Raw genomic sequence first — 26,262 nt, 5'->3', positions numbered from 1 at the left:
TTATCTGTCAAATTTTGGACTTGATATTTGCAATGGCACACTTTACTACTTGCTGTCAAACAGCATTCTGATTATTATAAGAGTACAGCAGGGAAGTCATGTTTTTTGTGGTTGTTCATTTCCAGAAAATACTTTTGGTAAACGCTGTTTACTCATGTAATATAGTATGAGAGGGTTAAATGCTAGAACTATGTACATACATAATGGCCTGGATCATCCGAGCAGCAGCAATGATCGTCATCCGATTGCCGCTTCGTTTGCAAATTCCCCAGACCTGATGCTGCTTCGCTTTTCTTCCAGGACGCTTTCCACGCCTGGCTTTCCCAGAAATGCACAATGCAGTGTCCCTCAGGGAACTCCGTCAAAGTAGAGCTCGGGGATAGGACACACTTTTAACAGCACCTGGTTGCTGTATGGTGAGTTTAAAGGTGAGTTTGAACATTAGTGAATGGATAAATGCGTGAGGTGGCAGGTGGATAGGGTGTATGAGGTAGTAGTTGGAATATATGGTAGGTATTTGTGGTGCCTAGAGTGGGTGAGGTGGTTGGTGGGTGAGATGGCAGTTGGGTGAGTAGGTAATCAAGTCAGGTCAAGAGGTAGTCGGGTGGTCATTGGGTTGGATAAGGTGGTTAGTCAGGTCAGGGAGGTAGTCGGGTCGGGGGGGTGCGGTGCTACTCAGGTCAGGTCCAGAGGGGTAGTCAGGCAAGTGTTTGGATGGGGGTCAGTTGTGTAATTACCCATGTGTTAGACTAGGTTTAAACCTAACATTTCCTGGGTAACTATTCAGGTAAATACTGCAGACTTCCCAAAGTCTGACTGACTCAGAGTTGAAGATATTCGTGAATGATTCTGGGGAGCAGGGGAATTGTTCATCAGAAGTTGAAGTTTCCTAGGCAATACCCATGTAAGTCCTGCAACAGGACATCCACAGGGTCCTGATGCGCATCTTCAGTCATCCGGTCTCTTGACAATCCAGAGACCAGAACATTTGGCCCAATACTTTATTAAAATAACTCATTTATATACTATTTCCACCAACATTTTATTATGCAAGGTGCCTGCAAGAAATCTGCCCTGATGCATTACGGAAAGAAAAATCTCATCTTCACATCTGTAATATAAGTTTGCAATCCATAATAGAGTCATGGTTTGCTCATTTTGCCATTAGACAATGTGGGATAGGGACATAGGAACAGGAAATGTAAATCTTAGATTTAATGATTAACCTACCATCAGCCACTGTTTATGGAAGAGAGTTCCAATCTTTCACGAATCTTTGTTTGTAAAAGTGTTTCCTAACTTAACTCCTGAAATCTCCAGCTCTAATACTTGGGCTATGTTCCCTGGTCCTAGGTTCTGCAACCAGCAGAAATAGTTTCTCTCTAGCTACCCTATCCATTCCCCTTTTCTTGAAATCTTTGATCAAATCAGCTCTTAATCTTCTAAATTCTAGGGAAATTTAACCTTAGTTCATGTAATCTCTCCTTGTAATTTAACTGAGTCCGGAGATCATTCTAGTAAACCTATGCTGCACTACCTCTATCCGCAATATATCCTTCCTAACGTCTGGTGCCCAGAACTGCTCACAATACTCCCAGGCATGGTCTAACCAGGAGTTTGTGTGGCTGTGACACAATTTCTACCTCTTTGCATTCTAGTCCTTTAGATATAAAGTCCAGAATTCCATTTGCCTTTTTGATTATTTTCTATATTGCCCATGATACTTTAATGATCTATGTATCTAGCTTCATACGTGTCTTTGGACTTCCAATGTTTCTAGCTTTCCACCATTTAGCAAGCACTCTGATCTATCCTTGTTAGAATTTAAGTGGATGAACTCACTTTCGACTATTAATTTTAAAATTGATGACTCAAAATTTATCGCACAGCAATATAGTATAAGATATGTCATTGTTAAAGAAATTCTGATCACCATGTTCCCTTTTCTATTATTACAGTATCATTTTCTGACACCTTAAACAGTATCAAACTAATGGCCTCTATCAAATTTTAATAGTAAACTGTTCCCTAAAGTATTAACTTTTGAATTTTATAACGTCTTCGGATAGAGATATTTACTTATAATAGCTAAAAAATGTTTTTTGTGGGTTAAGAAATTAGTATAGCTATTATTCTCAATTTAGGAGTTCAAGAAGTTGGCTTGTGCTATCCAGAAAGCTGGGCAGGCAGCTGTTAACACTTTTAAGACTCCCAAAAATGTTTTAAGACAGAATGGAAAATAAATAAAATTTAACTAGCTGTCAATGCCTTGATAAACAAACTGAATGTTCTACTTTTATGTATCACTCAGACCTAATCCTGTATGATTATCCTTAAGAACTGTGAATGTTAACAGCAGCCTTGGTTTCATTTCATCTCACATACTATGAGCTTCAGTAGTTTTAATCCAATTCCTTGTAAAGATTACAAGGCATACATTTATGACATAACAGCCCATAATTTGGTACTAATTGATATCAAGCTGACATCCCTGAAACAGCACAAAATAGCTGGTATGGCAAATGTAAATTTGGTATGAAAGATAAAGCTAGGCCTAGATTTATCAATGGTATTACACAAATAAAGTGTTTGGCATAGAGTGTGATGTCAGGAGGAAAAATACCTAGGGGAGAAATTTTTCCGGGGAGGGAGGGCTGATTGGCTGCGTGCCGCCATTTTACATGGGCAGGCCAATTAAGGCCCGCTCAGCGTGACGCGCACCTGGAAGCGCTGAATACTCCCTGGGCGGGCGGGGGAGGAGGCTGAGTCAGGGCCTGCGCTTGCGCGAAAGAGCGCCGAAATCTCCGAGGCACAGAGCTGTTTCAGGGGGTTTAATTTCATTATTTAAATTTTTCACAAACAAAAAAATAATTTTCAGACATGTCCCCTCTTGTGACAGTTTCACATGAGCTGGGACATGTCAATGAATTTTAATTAAAAAATTGATTTGATTTATAAACCCTTCATGAAACCTCATCCTGCCCGTGGATGAGGTTTCATGATAGATGCGAAGGCCGCCTGGGTTCTTTGCCTACCCGTCAACCTTAAGGTTGGACGGGCAGCTCTGTTAATCCTTTAAATTAGTTATTAAATGGTCTTTGACAGTTCGGCGAGCGGCCGACTCTGGGGCAGGCCTGCCAAACTGAAGATTGGAATGACGCGCAGTGATGTCGAGCTGCACACCCGACGTCGCCGTGTGTCATTTTACGCCTGGGCGAGCAGGGCGCGCCCTTGCACGCCGACCCTAAGATTCTGGCCCTAGTAGTATTGGTCATGTTTTAACTTTTCCATAAATTCTTCCCTTGGGCTTGATTGATTCTGCTGTCTTAGCAAATTGCTTGTGAGTATAACTTTATATTAAGTATGTGTGTTAGTTCAGTTGATTTAGGAATAAGGAGTTATTTCTTCAAGGAAAGAAAGTAATGGCCACTTGATTCAGCCGAAGTGGGCATGATAACATCTTCATGACAAAAACAACTGTTTTTGATTTGCTAATCTTAACTTCGAAACTAATAATCTGGTGCCCTTTATTTTCTTTTAAAGTACCCTTAGTAATACAACAAAAATATGGGACATTAGAGTTTTAATGAATTATCTTGTTGCCCAACAGGTATATCAAAAATCTCACAAGTATTCATTTCAGATGTATGTTTATTTATTTATTTTTACACAAGATAGATTGAAGCATAAAATCTGTGGTCTTTCCACCATACAGTATGTCTGGCAGGAGTTTGACATAAGGACCAGAAACCAGGCTAGAACCCAGACAATCCGGGTCCTGTTCAATTCCTCCAGTTCCCATGGAGATTTGTTTGGCTTGGATAGAAGTTCTTTCCTAAAGAAGGAAAACCACACCAGCAGCATGTGGGGTTGAGGAAGGGCATGAATTTCCTTGTCCTTGGCCTGGAACTCATGGTTGCATGTAGAGTATGTCAAGATATTGGCCAGCGCAGCCCATCTGAGGGTTCAGGCCTGGATCCCCAAAGGCTTAGAAAAACTTAAGCCTTTTCTGGCATCCACTATTATATTTTAATGATGTAACCTTCACTGGACTGTATTCTCTAGTGGGTCCAGTACTAAAGGTTCCCAGTGAGAGCATCCAGTTACAGAGACATATTCCACGTGGATAGTGTAGGCCATTTTCCTTCTCAATCTGCTCCTAAAATGGTTGCATTTCTTTGGCTATGCACCTCTAATAAGAACTTGGACCCTTTTAGCCTACCACCCCTTGCAGATATTTTGGTTAAATCTACCCCTGCTTCCAGCGTGGTGGGAGTTAACTAACCCACTATAGCCCCTCCACCCATATTACACACAGATTCCCTATGCAATGTTCCACCTCAGGCTGGACTCATTTCCAGGATCAGCTGCTTTCATATTATAAAATCCCTTTTTGAAGATAAACACATGAGTGAAAAAGACACTGATGATTAAAGCAGATGTAAAATACCATAGTCCTATATGTACTGTGCACCAACTCAAGACCACGTTCAAAACATATATTTTGCATCATGGTGAATTCTAAGGATGACTCTGGACCAAAGTGTCAATTATCCAAAAAAGGTAATTATGTCTTCCACTGAAAAGCTTCACACACACAGGTGCATATCTAAAATTCAAACAAATACCACTCACCATTTTGCAGTCATTAGTTTTAGTCATATGCTCCCTGACTACATGAAACTCTGCACTGGCAGTGCTGAAAACAAAAACTGAAACCGCAAGTCATTGTATGCTGAGTAATCAAGGCCAATTTTGTCAGATAACTTGTTAGCTTTCCAGTCACGTCACCAACTTTAACCAACAAGCATGTCCTCTGCTTGATACCACTGGAGAGAGATTTATAACATCAAAGGATATATTTTCCTCCTTTCACTAATATTAGTGTAAACAACAACTTGCATTGATAACATTTAACATTTCCCTGGTTTGGATTCAAGCTTTTTTTCCTAACACGAGAGAATGGAAGTAAAAAAAATCCCAAATGATTGAAAGATTTAATGCACAGGGTTTCAGAACAAGTGTAACAAAAATAGTCTTATGCAGTTTTCTTCCCTTTTTCCTTGTTTGCTTTCCTTTTCTGCTTTAGTGACTTCAGTTCTGTCATTTCTGCCAATGTTCTGTACACCCACACAATCTAAGAAAACAGCAGAAAGTGGTTAAATTCCGGAAAAAATATGCAGATTTTTAGGCAACTGCAAACTGTAAAACAAGTGGAAATGAACTCCTACCACAATGATCATTGTGTTCAGTAAAAGTGGAGTTGAGAAGACGAGTGAAATGAACATCCCATTGGAGTCGAAGTACTGGTACATGGAAAATAATCTGGAAAAAAAAATTTTCAACCTGAACTTTTGTCTAAAAGTACAAGGAAGTTCATTGTATTTTACTACCAATTTGGAAAAAACGAATACGAATTACAACTAAAACAGAAAGAACAAAATAAATGTTTGAAACAAGTATTTAGTGCTTGGAGCCACATTTTTTCCAAAAGAACAATATTGCAAGATTAATGAAAATTCTTCAGTTAATGTATGCTATTAAACTAAAATTTTACCATTTATAACAATTAGATAGAAGTTCTAATAATGCTAATTTGGATTTATTTTGATTTTTTAACGAAATACTAGATTCAAGTTGAGCTGCTTACAAATGGCAATTTAGAATTGCAATCGTGAAATGGGCAATTCAGTCCACCCAGTCTAAGCTGGTGTCTATCCTCTACCCAAGCAGTACTCTCATTGCTATATACACACCCTGTTCCTTAATTTCTTTATTCCTCTTTCAATCAATCACTTATTTAATCTATTCTTAAATGTTGTCATGGTTAACATGGCCTCTGCTTCAATCTCTAACTCTGGTAGTGCATTCCATAGTCTCATAGCTCTCTGTACAAAAATGCTTTCCTGTTCTCCATGGTAAATCTATTGCATTTAATTTTATAGTCCAGTTGACTTATTCTAGATTTGCCCATCATTGGAAACAGTTTATTTTTATCTGCTCTGTCTCAAACCTTTAAAATTTTAAAACATCTCTGTTGAGACACCCCGTAATCTCCTCTGTTCAAATAAGCACAGTCCCAAGTTTTCGTGACTGTCTTCTTATTTGTATTTCTTCATACCAGGCAGCATCCCAGTAAATCTGCATTATATCTTTTATATTGCCCCAATGTTCTTAATTTAGCGTGGAACCCAAAGTACTCTGGCTCTGAACATAAGGTTTTAAATAGATTCACCATTATGTCTCGGCTTGTATATTCTACATCCCTCACCATAAAACTCTGTTTCCCGTTACCACCTTTATGGTCTTTTTCACTTGAATGAAGATATTTTATTACCTGAACCCCCCAAATCAATCTGCTCTTGATCCATCTTCCTTCCAAAGTATAACTGTAAGTTTGTTTTTATAACTGAAAAATGAACCACTTCAGAATCACTGACATTGAATTCCATCTGGCACTTTCTTGCCTATTCTGCCATTTTATCAATATCCCCTTGTAAATTTCTTTGGTCCATTTACTACTCCTCCTATTTTAAAATCATCTGCAAACTAAGACATTGCTCTCCCTAGCTCCATCTACAATATAAAATATAAAAAAGTAGTTATGGTGAAATTGGAGTCAGAACCAGTTTTGAAAGCCATACACTGCTCTTACACCACTTTTGCTTTTCGAATACAATACAGATTAAACAATATAGATAACTAAATATACTTCACAATAATTCACAGCTTTCAAAACCATGCAGCTTGTAGGACTACATTCAACTGAGCACATTTCGATCACTACTTAATTAACACATTAGATTTGATTTCTTTTATGGCAAACTATCAGTGACTTTTTGAAAGGTATATATAAAGTGTCTAGATCTAAGAAATGAATGAAATAATACTGCCATAATATGCTGCTTAGGAAGTTTAGATAATAGTTTTAATGTCATAAGTATTTCCAATGCCTTTACCTCCAGTTCATTGCTGCCATTTCGTTAATGTATTCTGCACAGTATACCAACACAACTGCAATAAAAAGAAAATAACATGATAACAATTAGTGAGGGATGAACATTACACCACCAAGTTCAAAATACTTAGTTTGTATGAACAACTTATCAGCAATAGATATTGCGATATTTAAATAGCTCAAATAATTTAAAATTTAGGTTTTCAGCATTTGCCATTAAAAAAATAATCTTTAAGTAAGCTACACACACTTTGTTCATTATATTGGTGTGAAGTTGATATGGGAGGCATACCAGCTTCAGACTGCACATGTAGACTCAAACCATTAGTACAAACCCAGAACAGAAGTTATTGTTTTGGTCCTTGGCTTCAGATACAGCACCTTCCGACTCCCCAAAGCCTGTCCACCATCTACAAGGCATAAGTCAGAAGTGTGATGGAGTACTCTCCACTTGCTTGGATGAGTGCAACACTCCAAAAACACTCAAGAAAGCAGCTCACTGCCACCTTCGCAACGCAATTAGGGATGGGCAATAAATGCTGGCCTAGCCAGCAACATCCACATCACATGAATGAAAAAAACCATGAAAATATAGGAAACAAGGTAACTTCAAGGACATTTTCACCTTATTCCTAGCATTTTTTGTTGTTGTGGGGGATGAATGGAAGGCATGAAAATCATGGGGAAGAATTCTCCCCCCATTTGGGGGGGGGGGGGGGGGGGGGTGCAGGAACGGGCGTACCTCCAATCGGCACCCCTGATTGGGGGTGTGCTGCCATTTTACGTGGGCAGGCCAATTCAAGCCCACCCAGCATGACGTCCGCCAGGAAGTGCTATGCGCTCCCTTTGCGGGCAGGGGGTGATTCCCTCAACCGAGAGTACGCTCTTTTGCGCATGCGCACGAAAGAGCGCACTGATTTCCCTGAGGCTAAGTGCTGCCTCAAGGAGATCGACTCCAGATTCAAAAATGGTACATGCAGAGAAATGAAATTTCCCTGATATGTCCCCTCATGTGACACTGTCACATGAGTTAGGACATGTCCATCACTTTTAAGTAAACTTCTATTAAATCTTTAAAAACTTACATGAAACCTCATCCCGCTGGTGGATGAGGTTTCATGCTTTTTCTGAAGCCCGCCAGGGCTCCTGGTCTGCCCGCCAACCTTAAGGTTGGACGGGCAGGTCCATTAACTAGTCTAATTACTTTTTAAATGGCCTAAATTGGCTGTTGACAGGTCGGCGGGCGCATGGCTGATTCGGCTGCACCCCTGCCGACCTGAAAATTGAAATGACGTCGGGAGTTCCGCCCGATATCATCCTGCGTCATTTTACGTGTCGGCAAGTGGGCCCCACCCCCCCCCCACTCGCCAACCTCAATATCCTGCCCATGGAAATAATTGGAAATCAAGATAATTATTTAATTCAATGTTTGTAAATTATGTTAATTTACTTTTATTTTCCCTCACACTGGGCGCAGACAATAATAATTTTGCCACAAGTTTTTTTTCTCCCACTGCTAAAGACTGTGACTTGGCATTCATGTAAGTTGTTCTGCTTTGCAGTAACACTACCATTCTAATGTAAACAGTTTGTGTGTGGCTAAGGTGAATGATACCTTGCGAATGCCGAGTAGTAAAAGTAATCCATGTTGGACCAGGTAGTCAATTAACAAATTAGAAGCAGAGTGATGTTAGCAACATTACCCCTGATTTTGACACAGACAATTTTTATAGGCGAGGGTACAGCCTATCAGGTTTCCTGAAAATGATCAGTTTTCTTTTAAATTTTTTAAGGTTTGGACACTTTGAAATGGAACATCTGCAGTTCTGAATTGTAATTTTTCAATACTTCTTAATTCTAAGCCTTGGAATGGAACAAATAGTGTTTTCTTAATCCCCGTAATGCAACCCTGCACTCACCTTTAAGTAAAACACATTTGCACACAATTCCAGTCAGGATTGCAAAGTTTCATCCAGTATAGTTGTTTACTTTGGAAGGATGAAAATTATAAATGAACTCAGTCCTGAGATGCAAAAGCCAATAATAAAGCAGAATCTGGGTCAGATATGCAATTTAGTGGTACTTTATACTTTAACTGAATTAATGTAAAGGATAACATTAAAACAAACTGCAATCACATATTCAGCCTACCTTGATGAATGCAAATTTAAACAGAAATTACTTCTTTTTAAAACAATTTTTCTAAATTGTTCATCTGACTGAAAAATAAGAGGCCCTAACTACTGACACGATGATATCATGCCATTTACCTGATGAGAATATCAGCAAACACCACTTACTGTAATCAAAGAACATTAAAAAAAACCTGTGGATTAGGTGTCAAACTTATGATGCATTGGAACCACAAGCCATAGCTGTGGTTGACCCACCAATGTCCACGTATCAACATTCTGCATCATCTCCCATTTTACCTGCTTTTGCAAACAGCTCTGTATTGTTGTCTTCCATCAAAATCCATTGTAATTGTAACAGAGCATCCATATCCAACCTCCATTTTTAGCCAAAGGACTCTCACAATCCCGTCAATACTAAATTACATGTTATCTTTAAAATTAAAATTAAATTACCTCAAAAACCAAAATATACCCATACCATGACCTCTAAGCTTGTATTCCTTTTGAAATGTGAATCAATATTCAAATGTTTGCAAATGTTCTTTGTCTCTTGCTTATTCAAGTATTTATTCAGAGCGATAGTGTATCAGGGATTAATTGTGTACTTCCACAGCAGTCATTAGTTCCATCGAGGCTCCCAGCATAAACAGTTTGGATAAAGATAACAATGCTTCATTTTAGTTATGGTGCAGCTCTACATCTTGCCTATGAAGTATTGCTGGAAAATAGAATTCTAAATTAAAACCAGTTATTTTATCAGTTTTTAAATGAGTTGCAGAGTGGTGTTACCTTTATTTAAGATCTCACATATTATAAATAATTATAACATAGATGATTGTGTGCTCATTGGCAAATAACTAAGCAGTCCAAAATTTTGGTTATCACTCAAGTAGAGCTCTAAAATGAGTCTATGAGATAGCAGACTCTAGGCCGAATCGAAACTCAGAAGCATGAATCCACTAAACCACCATCAGTAATGAATCTTGCTACAAAACATTTACGTCTGTTTACAGTAAATCCATAATTTGTACACTAATGGTCAAGATTCGCAATGCCAACATATTTGGCTGTGTAAAAAGTACTTGACCAAAGGAAATAGCTCAATGATAATTATGATAAGTGCTCCTCACTATCTCACATTAAATGCACCACTTATAGTTTCCAGTTAAACAGAAAGTTCATATACAACAAAATATAGTCTCTGTAATTAGTTTACATCAACACATTTCCTGATTCCAAAAAAAAAAGCCTTATAAAAAGCATACTTGGAAAAAAAAAGTTCACAACCAACTGCATGTGGATACGGAACAAAAACAGTCACTTAAACTGTAACAAACTAGGGAATTTCTGAATATCCCAAGGCATATGATAGAGATCAGTTCTGCCGAAGGGCCATGAAGGCTCGAAACGTTAACTGATTTCTTCTCCGCCGATGCTGCCAGACCTGCTGAGTTTTTCCAGGTAATTCTGTTTTTGTATATGATAGAGATAGTTGTTGAATGGGGATTTTAAAAAGTGATAGGAAAGCAAGTCAGGACAATAAAAGCATCACGAGGTTGCAGACGGCCAAGGCCAGTGGGAAGATGCTGATTGTAAAATTTATCAGCATTTCACAGCCTTATACATATCATTTGATAATGAACCATGAAGATTATAAATAGGTACTAAATTGCATTACATTTAGCTATGCCAAAGGCTTGTCTATATTTGGATATGTAGATTCTGTGGACACCTGGTGGTCAATACCAGTTGGTTGGGATTCCCTCCATCCAGCTTCGAATCACACTGGCTCTATTTCTTCATAATACTGATCATGGTACTAAATATAGGTGTGTAGGTGTGAATTAAAGGTAAGAAATTTGGATTAAGTTAAATAGATTGCTTAGTTTTTTTAAATTAATTTACTGTCTCGTAACATTGTTCCATTATTTAACAGGTTATATGTACTTCCACATTTGCTGCAATAGATTTACACATTTACAAGTCACCACACTGACCTCTAGTGGCAATAACCATACTACAATGACAAATATTACTGCAAACTTTGCACCAGTTTATGCAAAGCTTCAAAGGGGTCGAGCAGTTTGACCTACAGCACCATTTTCAATGTTTCCAATTCACACAAATTATACAAAACCTTTTGTTTTCCCTACACGCATATCTACCACACATTTTGTAAGCCTTGCACATTAGTAATGGTGGACAAAGGTATTATAATAGACCATTAATGTTAATATGCTAGATTGTGTGGGTACCACTAACTCAAAAAATTTCAAAAGTAACAAGAATATGTTATTGAAGATGGAGCAACATTACTCACGGTGAAGCTCTTAGTAGTTGTTACTTATTTTAGTACTGCAAGTTTGTTAGGATAAAAGCAAGAAGTTTTTTCTAACATTTTTTGGCCTGCTGCTTCCAATGAACAAGCGATAGATCTTTTAAGAACATTAACTGATGTTAGCCAGGTGTCACCTCAGTACGAGCCACAGCCATACTTCCCCAGTCATGGTCAAAATCAATACAATGCCAGGTGCTCTGCAATTTATTTACAGAAAAATGGGGAGGGATTAGGGACGTGCAGAAAGCCTGTGACAGATGGAATGGTCAGTAAACCATGATCCAAGTCAGAATAGTGAGGAAGGGAAAGAATACATTTTGAAAACAAACTAGCACAACAACTGTCTCCAATCATGCAAGACAGATTCTGATTTTAAGCACCCCTACTGTACAATATAAAAGTCATTTGCATTTCTGCCAAATTATATAATTTAAAAATAAAGACGAAGTATTTCAAAATGTGTTGAGCAAGCATGTATGTTACAAAAAGTAAGTTGGCTCCTAAGTCTTCTGGTGTCAACATGGGTCAATCAGGACATCCAAGAACAACCAGTTCTTGGAAGTCACTTTTGGACATGTTTAAAAGTACATGTGTTGGATCCTAGTCACTAGTTGGTTGGACTTATGGATCCAGGTTGCACACTTGTTTCGGAATAGCCAAGTTGGTACCATAGATAAGAATAGCCAGTTCTTAGGTAGAACGCATTCTATTTATTTACAAAGGAACTCCACAGCTCCACTTGTGTGCTTTCAACTCAAACCCTGTCTCTACATTACAGACTCTAACTATAGACTACTGGGGTAGCTCACATTACTCTGCTATAGGATACTAAGATTATGTGATCTTCCATTATAACATTCTTCTTAAAGGTATATTACACATCAGATTACCACACAGGGAGGCAATGGCTTAGTGGTATTGTAGTTACACTAGTAATCCAGAGGCCCTGGGTAGTGTTCTGGGGACTCGGGTTCGAATCTCACCACAGCAGATGGTGAAATCTGGAATGACAACCACAAAGCCATTGTTGACTGTTTTAAAAACCCACCTGGCTCACTAATGCCTTTTAGAGAAGAAAATCTGCTGTGACTCCAGACTCAGCAATGTTTCTCTCCTTAAATGCCCTCTGAACAAGAGCAATTCGGGATGGGAAATAAATGCTAGCATAGCTAGCAACTCCCACATCCCATGAATGAATTTTTAAAAATCCCTCCCCCTTTACTCAGTTACAAATACAATTTTTCTCAAAATATCAATTTATGTACACAGGTAAGTAATTAATCAATTTGGTTTTTCTGGGGGTTTCCTTATGCGTGTAGAACATCTCAGCTCTACAGCTTCAGATGCTTCATTAGCAATCTCCTTTTCTGAAGTTGTCTGAACATCAGGTTCTTTGGTGGGCACCTGTGAATCCGTTTCCTCAACTCTTGCAGGTACAGCAGACCCTTCAGACACATCTGTACTCAGTTGAGTTCTTTCAACAGGAGACGTTGACTCAGTTGTGAACACTGGTGGTATCATTTCTTGGTACTTTGTTTCTCTCCTCTTCATATGATCCACATGTCTCCGTGTGACTCGGTCTTCCACTTTCACTTGGTAAGAAAGAGGTCCAGTCACTGCACTTATTTCACCCGAAAACCTTGGGTCTTTCTCCAAAATTCTTTACATATACCGTCTTTTCACCACAAAACTTTGTCACGACTATGGCAGTCATCATGTCCAGTTTTCTGACTTCCCTGACATGTTGAGCAAGCATGTATGTTAAAAACGTAATGTGGTTTCCTACGTCTTCTGGTGTCAACATGGGTCAATCAGGACACCCTTTAGCGCTGTGTCGCATGTTCTTGATACATATCCTATAGGCCATTCCGAGCCATCGTCGATTCATTGGGAGAGCACTGCTCCCACTCCATAGGGAGATTTACACCTTCCCCCCCTTAAATTTGGTATTACTAAGCTCAATCTCATCCTGAGATGGCATTTCATCAACAACTCCACACGTGTGACAGGTTGTTGTGTAAGGGATTGTCCTATAATGGAAAAGAAAATGTGTTAGCTTGGTCGCTATGGAATCTCCAGTTAATTTCTTCATGCCTGCCTTGAACATTTGAACCGCTCTCTCAGCCAGTCCATTTGAGGAAAGATGGTGCAGTAAAGCTTTTACACGAGTGATGATATTAAGGCTGATAAACCGTTGAAACTCAGCATCCGTAAATGCCGTGCCATTATCTGATACAACCACTTCTAGTTTTTCCTTGAGGGTGAAATTTTGACAGCTTGTCAATTGTAGCAGAGTATGTTGGTGATTTCACCTCATATATGTCCATCCATTTTGAATGGGCATCAACAATAAGCAGCTACATTATTCCCATGAAAAGTCAATATGCCTTCCTAGCCACTCCCATGGGTGTAACGGAGCTATTGGAGGTAACGTTTGCACTTGCTGACACTGCATACAACTCCTTATTAAGCTCTCTAGTTCTCCATCCATCCCAGGCCACCATAGATAGCTGTGCGTCAAAGTCTTCATTCGGGAAATTCTTGGATGTGCATTATGGAGCTTAGTTAACAATGGCTTTCGTCCTTTTGGAGGAACAATCACTCGTGCTCCCCACAATAAGATACCCTCCTGGCTGGCTATTTCATACCTTCTGTGAAAATAAGGTTTCATTTCGTCAGATTCCTGCTCTTGACCAACTATGAAGAACTTGTTCTTGTACTTTGGATAAGACTGGGTCTCGACTTGTCCAGTCTCTGATCTGTCTAGCACATACAGATGATGAATCTAAGAAGTTCAATAATAAAACGAGCTCGGGGGACTGGAACATCCTGATCATTTTCTTGCAAGAGCAAACGACTAAGCGTTTGTAATTTGATTTCCAGGCTTATGGATGAAAGTATACTCATACACTGCCAGGGTCAACGCCCATCTTTGTATAAAAACAAAAAGCTAAAAGCTACTGTGGATGCTGGAAATCCAAAACAAAAACAGAATTACCTGGAAAAACTCAGCAGGTCTGGCAGCATCGGCGGAGAAGAAATCAGTTAACGTTTCGAGCCTTCATGGCCCTTCGGCAGAACTTCGCCAGTTCTGCCGAAGGGCCATGAAGGCTCGAAACGTTAACTGATTTCTTCTCCGCCGATGCTGCCAGACCTGCTGAGTTTTTCCAGGTAATTCTGTTTTTGTTTTGCCCATCTTTGTATTCTTGCTGAGGCTATGGGTGATACAGCCTTGTCCTCACTCAACAATCCTAGCAATGGCTTGTGGTCCGAAACAATTGTAAAATGACGTCCACGTACACACTGGTGAAATTTCTGGACGACAAATATGGTTGACAGGCTTTCTTTTTCTATCAGTGAGTATCCCTCTTGCACTGTGTTGAGCATTCGTGATACATATCCCACAGGTCATTCTAAACCCATCGTCCATTCGATGGGAAAGATAGGGAGATGCGCCACATGTCAACTCCAAGTCTTTTCTCTGGTCAAAGTGTAATAGGGTTGATGAGTGCAACAATTGATTCACCTCTGTGAAAGCTTCTTTCTGTGGTGTTTGCTAAGACCAAACTACCAAGCTAAGACCAACGTTGGTTTTTCTTGAGTAGGTAATACAGGGATGCCAGTTCTGTCGACAAATTAGGTAAGAAGTGCCCATATCACCAACTGATCACCCCCAAGAACGATTTGAGCTCGGAGGTGTTCTTTGGCACTGGTGCCTCTCTAATGGCTCTCACTTTTTTCTTCAACTGGGCGGGGGCCCTGTGAATCTACCCTGTGACCTAAATAGACTGCCTCCTTCGCTTGGGATGTGCACTTTATTTTTTAAAAAACACACCCCAACCCGCGAGTAATGTTTTAAAATTTCTTCTAAGTTTGCCAAATGCTCCTTTTCAGTGAGTCCTGTCACCAGAATGTCATCGAAATAAACTATAATGTTGGGCAGTCCCTACAGTAAACTTTCCATTGTTCTCTTGAATATGGTACAAGCTGAGGAGACAGCGACAGGGAAATGGTTATATTGGTACAACCCTTTGTGTCTATTAATTGTGACAAACTCCCGGGAGGCCTTCTCCAACGCTAATTGTTGATAAGCATGAGTCCAACTGCCAGCTTAGCATACAGGTCTTCAATTTTTGGTATTGGGCATCTGTCCAACTTAGCCACTTTATTAACTGTCAGTTTGTAGCCTCCACAAATTCGAATGCTTTGATCAGGTTTAAGGACGGGACTATTGGCGCTGCCCATTCTGAGAACTGCACAGGTTGCATAACTCCCAGTTTCTCTTATCTGTCCAGTTCGACATTGACCTTTTCCCACATTACATTGCATTGCCTTAATGAATCGGGGGCTGCCTCTGGATTCACATGAATTTTTGATTGAAGTCCCTGGATCTTCCCAAGTTCATCCTTGAAGACTGAGGCATATTTTTGTAGTAGCTTAGGTAGCCCACTGGCTCTCAGCTGGAAGATTTCAGCTCACTCTAATTTAATTTCCTTCAGCCAGTTTCATCCAAGGAGGCTTGGCCCCTCACCTGCTACCACCAGCAAGGGTAGTTTTACCGATTGGCTTCCATACTGTACAGTAACTCTGCTTATGCCTTTGATGTCTTCTCCCGTGTAACTTATCAATTTGCCAGCTGTTTCTTCCAAATTTAATTTACGTTCCCCATAATTCAGGCATTTGAAAGTGTGTTCACCAATTAATGTTGTGGAAGCTCCTGTGTCCACCTCCAATCTAATAGGTCTATCGTTCACTCTCACTGTTACACAGATTGGTTCTGTTCTTCCCACCTTCAAATTATATAATAAATAAATATCTGAATCTGTTACTTCAGGCTCACATGTTTTTTCTTTTGTTTGAAAGTCTGCCTGATTCTTTCCTTGCAATGTCTCATGAGGTATCCGTTTCGATGACAGTAAAAACATTTGTTTTTTTAAACTGCCGTCAAACTTTGAATCAATCCATAGGTCTTGCTCCCACACATGGATAAGAGGATCGCTCGCCTCTTCTCCATCCCCACAATGTCGTTCATTTGGAAAAAGAACGCGAGGCGTTCAATATAATGAGACCAATCGTCCGTTACTGGATCAAAAAGATCAATTCTTCCAAATTGTGGCATGCTTTGAGGGGATTGCTTTGATGATTAGGACAGAAATTCTACTTACAATTACCGTGCGAGGTACAGCCCGATTTCCTTTCTCTTGATTTCCATCATTAACTTGTATTATTCTAAAAGCCAGCTTATTGTATCTTTGCTTTATCCTCGCCTTTTCCTGCGTTTTCCTCGTCGCCAATTTGTTGGGTCCTAGTCAGTAGTTTGGTTGGACTTATGGATCCAGGTTGCGTGCTTGTTTCGGAATGGCCGAGTTGGTACCACAAATAAGAGTAGATCAGCAGATAGTTCTTAGGTAGAACACATTCTATTTACTTACAAAGGAACTCAGCAGCTCCACTGGTGTGCTTTCAACTCAAACCTTGTCTCTACATTATAGATTCTAACTATAGACTACTGACTACTGAGGTAGACCACGCTGCTCTTCTATTGGATACTAAGATCATGTGATCTTCCATTATAACATTCTTCCTTAAGGTATATTATACATCAGATCACTACACACGAAAAGGTGTAAACAGAATTATATACAACAAATATATGCTAAATCTATTTTACAGCTTCAAAACAAGTGTTTTATCAGGCCTTAATCTTATGTTTTACACACCAATACAAACATAAAAACAACTTACTCATAAAAAGGAAATGAGCAATCTGGAACTTGTAGAATTTAATTGTCATCAAGGTGAGTAGAAAGCAAAGAGCATGAAAAGCTAGCAGCCCAATCAGCCATGGCTCTGACCACTGAATCTGTAATGCAAAGAAAACAGGGAAGGGAATATTTATGATATAAATCATCTTAATCACTTTCATTAAAAAGACTTCTGATTCGAACATTTAGACATTTTCACTAAGTTAATCACTCAATTAAAGGATCTTTGGGTGGACTTTGCAATGTGATCCTCTCAGCACATAGTTACGTACAAACATGAGTCACACATAGGGGGATGTAAATCAGTGTGCCCAAAGTGCCAGCCCATCACACAGGACTCTGCAACAGAGGGGTATAATATACCCTGTTTTCTACAAAATTATATTTTGCCTTCAACTACCCAACTGTGTTGCCACATTCTGTTAAGAAACAGGCAAGGAACCATTTGGCTCAATGATAGCAAGCTCACTCGAGTCAGAACTTTGAGAGTTCAAGGCCCACTCTAGGAATTCACCTAAAATTTTACACAAGACTGCAGTGTGCTGCGAGTCAACAGATTAACTGTCACAATTGCCTATGTAACAGGTGACTACACGAAAAATTGTTGCCTTCAAAGCAATTTGCAATATACTGAGGGCATAGAAGATAGGTATATACAAGTTCTTCTATCTCATTCCCAAGTTGTTATCCACTGTAGTATATTCAGTAACATTCCATATAAAATATTGAAACTGCATCATTATATTTTTTTAAATCCTATCTTGTTTGTTAGCAGGATGGTAGATTTGATCAGTGGCAAACCTCATAACTGAATCACTCATTTTGACAAGCAGTGATAAAGTGCATATGAACATACATATGAATTGGAGTAGGCCACTCGGCCCCTCAAGCCTGCTCTGCCATTCAATAAGATCATGGCTGATCTGATTGTAACCTCAACCCCACATATCCAAATGGACACAGTACACGATAGATAAAACTGCTAATGATGTCGCTGACTCTGTGAAGCCTTTAAAATAGAAAGCTAATATTTTCTCATATACACTGGTTAGAACATGTATTCTTCAGCCACAGATTATCATTTAACAAATATTTCCTAATATGAATATTAATAGTTCCCCAAAAGGCAGACAGGACAATGGTATAACGGTTATGTTGCAGGAGTAGCAACATTAAATAGCCTGGAGACAGGTCAAATTTCACCCCAGCAGCTGGGATTTTAAATTCAGCTAATTAAATAAATCTGGAATTAAAAGCTAGGATCAATAATTGAAACAATTAAACTACCAGATTATTGTAAAAGCCAAACAGGTTCACTAAAGCCTTTAGGGAAGGAAATCTACATCCTTATCTGGTCTGGTCTATATGTGACACTTAACCGCTCTCTGAAATGGCCTAGCAAAGCACTTGGTCGTATCAAAAAAAATGCTAGCTCTGTGAGAATTCCTTCACTCACACAGAATGTAGCAGTTCAAGAAGGCGACTCACCATCATCACCTTAAGGGCAATTAGGGACAGGCAATAAATGGTCTTGCCAGTGATTTCACATCCAGTGAATAAATAAATTAAAGGGGCTCACTGTTTAACCTGCAGCTTACTTCCTAAGCCATTTGTGTCAAGCCTAATTTCTATAGAAGTTGGCTTTTACAAAAAGCACAAATAAAAAGCAATAATATAACACCAAAGTTGTATTAGCCTGCATGCTATAGGAATGTGCAGCAGCACCCGTGAGGGAGATATAATTGTCATAGTGTTATTGGAATTTATTGTTAAGCACAGCAATAGCGTTTTTTAAAATTTGCTCATGGGGTATGGGCATTGGTGGCTAGCATTGCTCTTGTTCATTTTTAAGAGTCAACCACATTGCAGATTTCTTTCCCTAAAGGGCATTAGTGAACCAAGTGGTTCAACATCACTACATCAACCATCACTAGACTTTTAATTCCAGATATTTATTGAATTCAAATTCTGCTGCGGTGGGATTCGAACCCAGGTCCCCAGAGCATCACCCCGGCTCTCTGATTTACCAGTCCAGTGACAATACCACTACACCATTGCCTCCTTGGTGTGTAATTTAATGAAGGCTTTGATGTATTAGACGATAAGCTAGATTTGAAATGTTAAGTAGCTAGACATAGGTCTGAAGAGAACATTTGCATTTTTAAATAAACCAGACTAGATTGTTTTCAAAAGGGGAGTGAAATGTGTCGCTTAGCCAGGTGAAGCTCAGAAACAGTGTGTTATTTTTCCCCAAAGATTACTGGTAAAATTAGTGCTATGAGAGATTTTTTATTATCAGAGAGGTAAAGTCCAAAGACATAGTGAAACAATTGTAATTTGCATTCAAAGGGGAAAATATGCATAAAGGAGTGAAGGTTGTGTAAGGGGAAGCATTTTAAGATCTGGCAAGTGCGAGAAGCCTTCAGCATCTGAGCCTCAATCTGCTGCCTACATAGAACTGAAGTTAAGGAAACTCACTTTGAATTGGATTGTTCAGGGTATCATGTATCTTTGCCTGGGTCTTTTAAAATCTGTGTGTCTTACTGTTGACTTAATGAAACTAGAAATTAGATTAATTAGGTGATTCAGTAATTTGTAGATCTATGTATTTATTTAAAATCATTTATTCTATCAATAAAGGTTTAATTTAATTTTGTAAGAAACCTAAAAGACTTGGTGGCCTTATTACTACTGAATTCAAGGCACACATCCCAAAATTTATACAAATTACAAAAAGTTGTGGCAGTAGTTTCAAGTTTCCCTCTGGGATTTGAGCAGCTCAGCATTTACCATTGGCTGTGCCATAACAAAGTTGGGGCCTCTTTGCAGAATATATTTGAAATTCCTGATTGGGTTGGAGCTGGTGAATCTTAAGGTTAAGAGCATAAGAAGCATTTTGAATTCAGGAATTGGTGTGAGGTTTTTTTTTTTAAGTGGTGAGACTGCAATATGGCTTTGGCTGTTGCTAAGACTTGTTTGGGAGTTGAAGCTATAACTTTGGCTGGTTTACAAAAGGTAACTGAAGTTAAATTAATGGAATTGGCGGATACGTTATAATTGGGATTAGCTGCAGGGGAAAAGAAAGCAGACATAATTGAGGGTATAGCACAGCATTTAATGTTGGAAGGGATGCCTGACACTAGTGATTCACAGCTGGAGGTAGTGAGACTTCAGTTAGAAATGAAGAAGCTTGAACTTGAACAAGGAAAGGAAATGAAAAAAATTGAGTTAGAGGCAGCAGGAAAGGAAAGGTTATTTCAAAGGGAGCAAGCACAAAGGCAGGAGAAAGAAAGGAAGCTGAAACTGGAATTTCAGGCAAGAGAGAAGGTTAAAGAGAGAGAGAGAGAGTCAAGGGAAAGAGAAAAGGAAAGAGAAAGGGCATACCAACTTAAAAGGTAGGAAGTTAAAAAGGAGATCTCAGATTCTGAGGAAAGCTCTAATGATGAATAAACCTTTAAACTAAAACCCAGTGGGAAGATGTTTAAATTCGTACAAGCTCTTTCAAAGTTTGAGGAAAAAGCTGTGGAAGCATTATTTCATTTGAGAAGATAGCTAAACAGATGAAATGACCTCAGGAAAACTGGACATTATTGTTACAATCCAGGTTGGTGGGTAGAGCACATGAAGTTTATGCTTCACTGTCAGAGGAAATGTCGGTGAACTATGATGTAGTTTTAAAAAAAGGCTATTTTGAGTGCAAACGAGTGGGTTCCTGAGGTATACAGGCAGGAATTTAGGAATATGAGAAAACAGCATGGGCAAATTTATACTGAGTTTCAAAGAGTAAAACAAAGTAATTTTGACCGGTGGATACAGGCATTAAAGATAGAAACAACATATGCAGCTCTTAGAGAGGTAATTCTTTTGGAAGAATTTAAAGATTCAATTCATTTGATGCTGAGAACTCATGTGGAGGAACAGAGGGCTGAAACAGTAAGACAAGCAGCAGAGATAGCTGATTACTATGATTTAGTTCATAGAGCTTCTTTCGTCACCTTTTTAAATCAGAAAAGGATAGAAAGTGGGAAGGTGAAAGGGGATTCAGGGAAGAGGAGTAGGTGGAAATTCCCAGGAAGTTTTCTCGCAGAATAAAAAAGGTGCTGAAGGGAATTTGACATTCGAAAATTGAGGTGTTTTCATTGTAATAGAGTTGGACATATGAAATCTGTGTGTTGGAAATTGCAGGGAAAATCTGTTGGAATTACAGGGGTGCAGAAAAGTTCTGGAAGTAAAAATACTGTGGGTTCTGAGGTTCAGGCACAGGAAAAACCAGTGTTTTTTTTACAGGTAAAGCAAGGAGCATCAGTGATAGATAAAGAAGTGGGAATGTGTTCACAATTTACCCAAGAGAATTCTGAGGAGCAGGTTGCAGAAATATTTGAAGATTGTGTGTGAAGGGAAAGTCTTTCCCTGTGTACAGGGTGGAGTAGGTAAAGATGTTAAAATTTTAAGAGGCAAAAGGGTTAGCCTATCCTTAATGTTGTGGGATAGTGACATTTGTTGTTCAGAGGGAGCATTGAAGGAACAGGTGATAATAAGTGGGGTTCACGGAGATGCTAAACTTATTCTATTGTGGAAGGTAAATTTAAAGAGTAAATGGAAAATAGGTGAGGCGATTGTTGGAGTAGTGGAAAAATTGTCTATTGCAGAGGTTCAATTTACTCTGGGTAATGATAGCTGGATCACAGATGTAGGTGATGCCTATGGTAGTTCAGCAGCCTGTAGAAGTGTTTTCAACAGAAGTGTCGCAGAGAGAGCATCCTGGAATTTTTCCAGATTGTGAGATAACGAGATCACAGGCTCACAGGTTGCAAGAAGAACAGGAAGTTCAAAGGCAGGGAGAAGGTATGAAAATCCAATTAGCTGACACTGTGTTTGATAAGGTTGTTCAGGAAGAAAGACTGGAAGACAATTCAGCTGAAGTGTTTAGCTCAAGGTAGTTAATGAAGTTACCGAAAAAGGATTTGCAAATACAACATTTACATCAGACAGCATACTGAGAAACAGAGGCAAAATGTATTCCAGAATGCTATTACCTTAAGGGTAACGTTTTAATGAGAAAATTGAGGCCATATCATGCTTCAGCAAATGAAAGTTGGAAGGAAGTGCATCAGGTTGTAATACCATTTGGATACAGAAATGAGCTTCTGAGGATAGCTCATGAAATTCCAATGGGGGGCGGGGACATGTAGGAATTAGAAAAACACAGGCGAAGATACAAAAACATTTTTATTGGCCTGGATTGCATAGGGATGTAGTCAAATTTTGTAGAACATGTCGCACAAGCCAGGTGATAGGGAAACCACAAGCCGTGATTAAGCCGGCACCATTAATTCCAATTCCATCATTTGAAGAACCTTCTACTAGCATCATGATTGATTGTGTAGAACCCCTCCCTAAGGCCAATAGTGGAAATCAGTACTTAGTGGCAATAATGGATGTGTCTACCAGGTTTCCTGATGCAATACCTTTGAGAAATATTACGACAAAGAAAATTGGGGAAGAGTTAACTATTTTTTTTTAAACGAGATGTGGTTTACCTAAAGAAATACAATCAGATCAGGGTTCAAATTTCATGTCACAGCTGTTTAAGGAAGTAATGAACAGTTTGAGGATAAAACAATTTAAGTCAACAGCTTACTGTCCTGAATCACAAGGGGCTTTGGAAAGATGCCATCAAACTCTAAAAACTATGATGAAGATATATAGTCAGGATTATACACAGGATTGGGGTAGGGGAATTCCATTCTTGTTATTTGCTATTAGGGATGCTGCTAATGCATCAGCTGATTTTGTCCTTTTGAACTAGTTTATGATCATGAGATAAGAGGACCGATCAAATCGATTCATGAGAAATTGGTGGGTCAAGATTCAGAAACTACTCTTTTGGATTACGTATCAAACTTCAGAGAGAAATTGGACAGAGCGTGTGAGTTGGCTCGTGAACATTTAAAGGTATCACAGCAAGTGATGAAAATGAAAGCAGACAGGAAAGTTACAGCATGTAGTTTTGTTGCTGGGGAGAAAGTGCTAGCTCTGTTACCAGTACTGGGTGACTCATTAAATGCAAAATTTAGTGGGCCTTAAAGGATTGAAAAGAAATTGAGTGAAGTGAATTATTCAATAAATACTCCAGGTAGAAGAAAGACGCAGAAGGGTGTGTCATGTAAATGTGCTTAAAAGGTACCTTGACAGGGAAGAGGACCAAACTGAGGTATTAGTGGTGAAATAGAAATGCAGGATTCTAAAATTGATTTTCCTCTAATCAAACTGGATAATGACAGGGTGCTTGAAAATTTAAATGTAAAATTGAGTTACCTTCCAAACAAGTGTCCAAGTGATTTGGAGAAGCTATTGAGGTCACACAAAGATATTTGTGGAAATAAGTTGGGAAGGACAAATTTACGTATACATGATGAATGTGTAGAAGTTTCATCTTCGCTAAGGCAATATCCTTATAGATTAAATCTGGCAAAGCTATCACAAGTACAGAAAGAAATCGAATTCATGCTTCAAAATGATGTCATTGAGTCTAGTTGCAGTAACTGGAGTTCGCCTATTGTGCTGGTACCGAAACCGGATGGAACACAGTGTGTGTGTGGACTATCAAATGGTGAATGCAGTAACTAAAGCGGATTCATATCCCATACCACAGGTTGGAAGATTGTATTGAGAAAGTGGTACAATCAAATTTATCACGAAGATTGGCTTGCTAAAAGGATACTAGCAAGTACCATTATAGGAGGCAGCAAAGGAGATATCGGCTTTTGTGATGCCAGATGGACTATATTAGTTTAAAGTCATGCCATTTGGTATGAAAAATGCACCTGCAACATTCCAAAGACTGACAAAGTAATTGCAGGTCTGAGCAATTGCGCTGTTTATACAGGCAACTTGATAGTTTTCAGTCAGATGTGGAAGCAGCATTTATAACATCCAGAAGAATTACTTACTCGATTGCAAAGAGCTAATTTGGTGGTGAACTTGGCTAAAAGTAAATTTGCAAAAGTGCAAGTTACGTATCTAGGCCATACCGTTGGACATGGTAAGGTGGTTCCGAGAGATGTGAATGTCAAGGGTATCGTGGATTTCCCCGTGCATACAACAAAACGAGAATTTTTCAGATTTCTGGGCATGTGAGTTTTATTGGAAATTTTTTTACCAAATTTTAGCAGTGTGCTTGCACCATTGACTGAACTATTAAAAAAATAACAAGTTTCAATGGACACGAGTGTCAGGAGGCATTTGACAGTTTGAAAACGGTATTAACTAGAACACCAGTTTTTGCATTACCCAATTATGCCAAGCAATTTAAGTTGGCCATTGACACAAGTGATATAGGCATTGGGGCCGTACTGTTACAGGAAGATGGCACTGGAATTTAAAAACCTATAGGGTATTTTTCACAAAAGTTGAATGTGCAACAGAGAAGATATTCAACGATCGAAAAGGAGACTTTGGGTCTGGTGTTAGCATTACAGAATTTTGAAATTTGTGTTGCAAACAATTCGTCAGAAAAAACTGTTTATACAGACCACAATTCAGAGCTCTGAAGAAGGGTCATTAAGACTTGAAAAGTCAACTTTGTTTCTCTCTCTACAGATGCTGTCAGACCTGCTGAGTTTTGCCAGCATTTTCTGTTTTTGTTTCAGATTTCCAGCATCTGCAGTATTTTGCTTTTATCTATGGAATCTTTTATGTTGACCGGAGAGTGAAGATTGGGCTTCAGTTTAACATCTCATCTGAAACATGGCACACACAAGGGTGCATCACTTCCTCAATTATGCACAGGAGCATTAGCCTGAATTAAGCAGTCAAGTCCCTAGAATACAACTAGGCTATCACCCCAGAGCAAATGTTGATACCTACATTCACACTTGGGCGTTGAAACCAGGACTTTTGAACTCAGGCATGAGTGCTATCAACTGCTGGGTGACCAACTGACCCTTATTTTCTGGATTGACCCATATCTAAGTCAACTGTCCTGTGCTGCATGCTGCAGGGGCACTGTTTGCCCTGTAAGTCACACCCTTAAATTTAATGCATGCATGGTACCTCCTCTCCCCCTGTTTGTGCGCTTTCACAGCTCCGCCGGAACCGCCCCCCTCGCTCTCACAGCTCTGGCAACACATCTACTCCTCGCACGTACCCAATGGTAGGCTGTCTCTTAATTTTCTCAAAAGAGTTGCTCATCCTGAGGCACAGCTTACACAGAATGGCAAAAGTTAATGAACTGAAGCGAAGGCATGCAGCTGTGATTTGTTTCCAGAATAAACACTTTGCAATCTGCCAATCCCTGTTGACGGATATCACATCTTTATAACATTTTACTGTATTCATCTAACACCTTGCCCCCAAACAGCTCCAGCTGCCCTGCCTGTCCTTCAACTTTATCAACAATGCCCGGAGCACGTGCGCGGTGACGACATGCGTCTCAAGAAGATGCCGTCAGTCGCTCCGAACTTCACCTTAACAACACCGACCCGCCACGACAGAGAAGCCGAGCCGCTACCGCCGGCTCACCGCGGGGTCGGGATCGAAGCCCGATTCCAGTCATTGAGCCAAACAACTCCCTGTTCCACTCACAGACAACAAGACGGTCCAAACGCCGGTAATCCGTAGCTTACTGAACTCGTCAATCGGCACCGCCGCTGCTTCCTCTTCCCTCTCCATGTCAGCCTGACAACGGAAGTCCCTTGAAATAGGGAGGGACTTCCGGTAATGCTCATGATTCAATCATGTCATAGGCTGGGCAGAACTCGTGACGTGATTGGTCCATTGCGCTGTCAATCACATGGGGGGAGTTGTCTAACATGGTGAGCGTGCAGCAGGCGCAGCTCAGTGTATCAAATGGTCTTTCTACCCTTTCAGTCAGCAATCTCACAAGCAACTCTCCAGATCAACTCCATGTTTCTAAAAACAAAAACTGGTCAAACTTTTTAAATGTTGGGTAAGCAATCACTGTCAGGCATGCCAACCTAATAAACTGGAAACATCCAATAAACTGTTCTGATCCTAAACCAGACCTTCAAGTTTTCGGTAAGATCCAATTAGGGACCAATAATA

At 39.5% G+C, this 26,262-nt stretch overlaps 1 protein-coding gene across 1 annotated transcript; it reads right to left on the bottom strand.

The window, feature by feature from the left end:
* Positions 1–3,633: 3,633 nt before the first annotated feature.
* tmem18 (transmembrane protein 18) lies at positions 3,634–25,892 on the bottom strand. Its single transcript, XM_078541873.1, has 5 exons — positions 25,783–25,892; positions 17,177–17,294; positions 6,960–7,014; positions 5,232–5,325; positions 3,634–5,137 (listed from the first exon to the last, which is right to left on the bottom strand). The coding sequence occupies exons 1-5, from the start codon at positions 25,867–25,869 to the stop codon at positions 5,039–5,041; spliced, it is 453 nt and encodes a 150-aa protein (XP_078397999.1). The 5' UTR covers positions 25,870–25,892; the 3' UTR covers positions 3,634–5,038.
* Between the last annotated feature and the right edge of the window lie 370 nt (positions 25,893–26,262).

The sequence above is a fragment of the Cetorhinus maximus genome, chromosome 5 (assembly GCF_964194155.1).
Source record: "Cetorhinus maximus chromosome 5, sCetMax3.hap1.1, whole genome shotgun sequence".
In the NCBI taxonomy this organism is placed as follows: domain Eukaryota; kingdom Metazoa; phylum Chordata; class Chondrichthyes; order Lamniformes; family Cetorhinidae; genus Cetorhinus; species Cetorhinus maximus.
This window is presented reverse-complemented; position numbering and strand designations above follow the sequence as displayed.

Excerpts from the sequence above, each read along its gene's own strand:
- tmem18 (XM_078541873.1), bottom strand. The coding sequence starts at position 25,869 with ATGGAGAGGGAAGAGGAAGCAGCGGCGGTGCCGATTGACGAGTTCAGT. Across the intron at positions 17,295-25,782 it reads TTTGGACCGTCTTGTTGTCT|ATTCAGTGGTCAGAGCCATG; the intron begins GTGAGTGGAACA and ends TTTGCATTACAG. Across the intron at positions 5,326-6,959 it reads ATGGCAGCAATGAACTGGAG|ATTATTTTCCATGTACCAGT; the intron begins GTAAAGGCATTG and ends TTTTTTTTCCAG.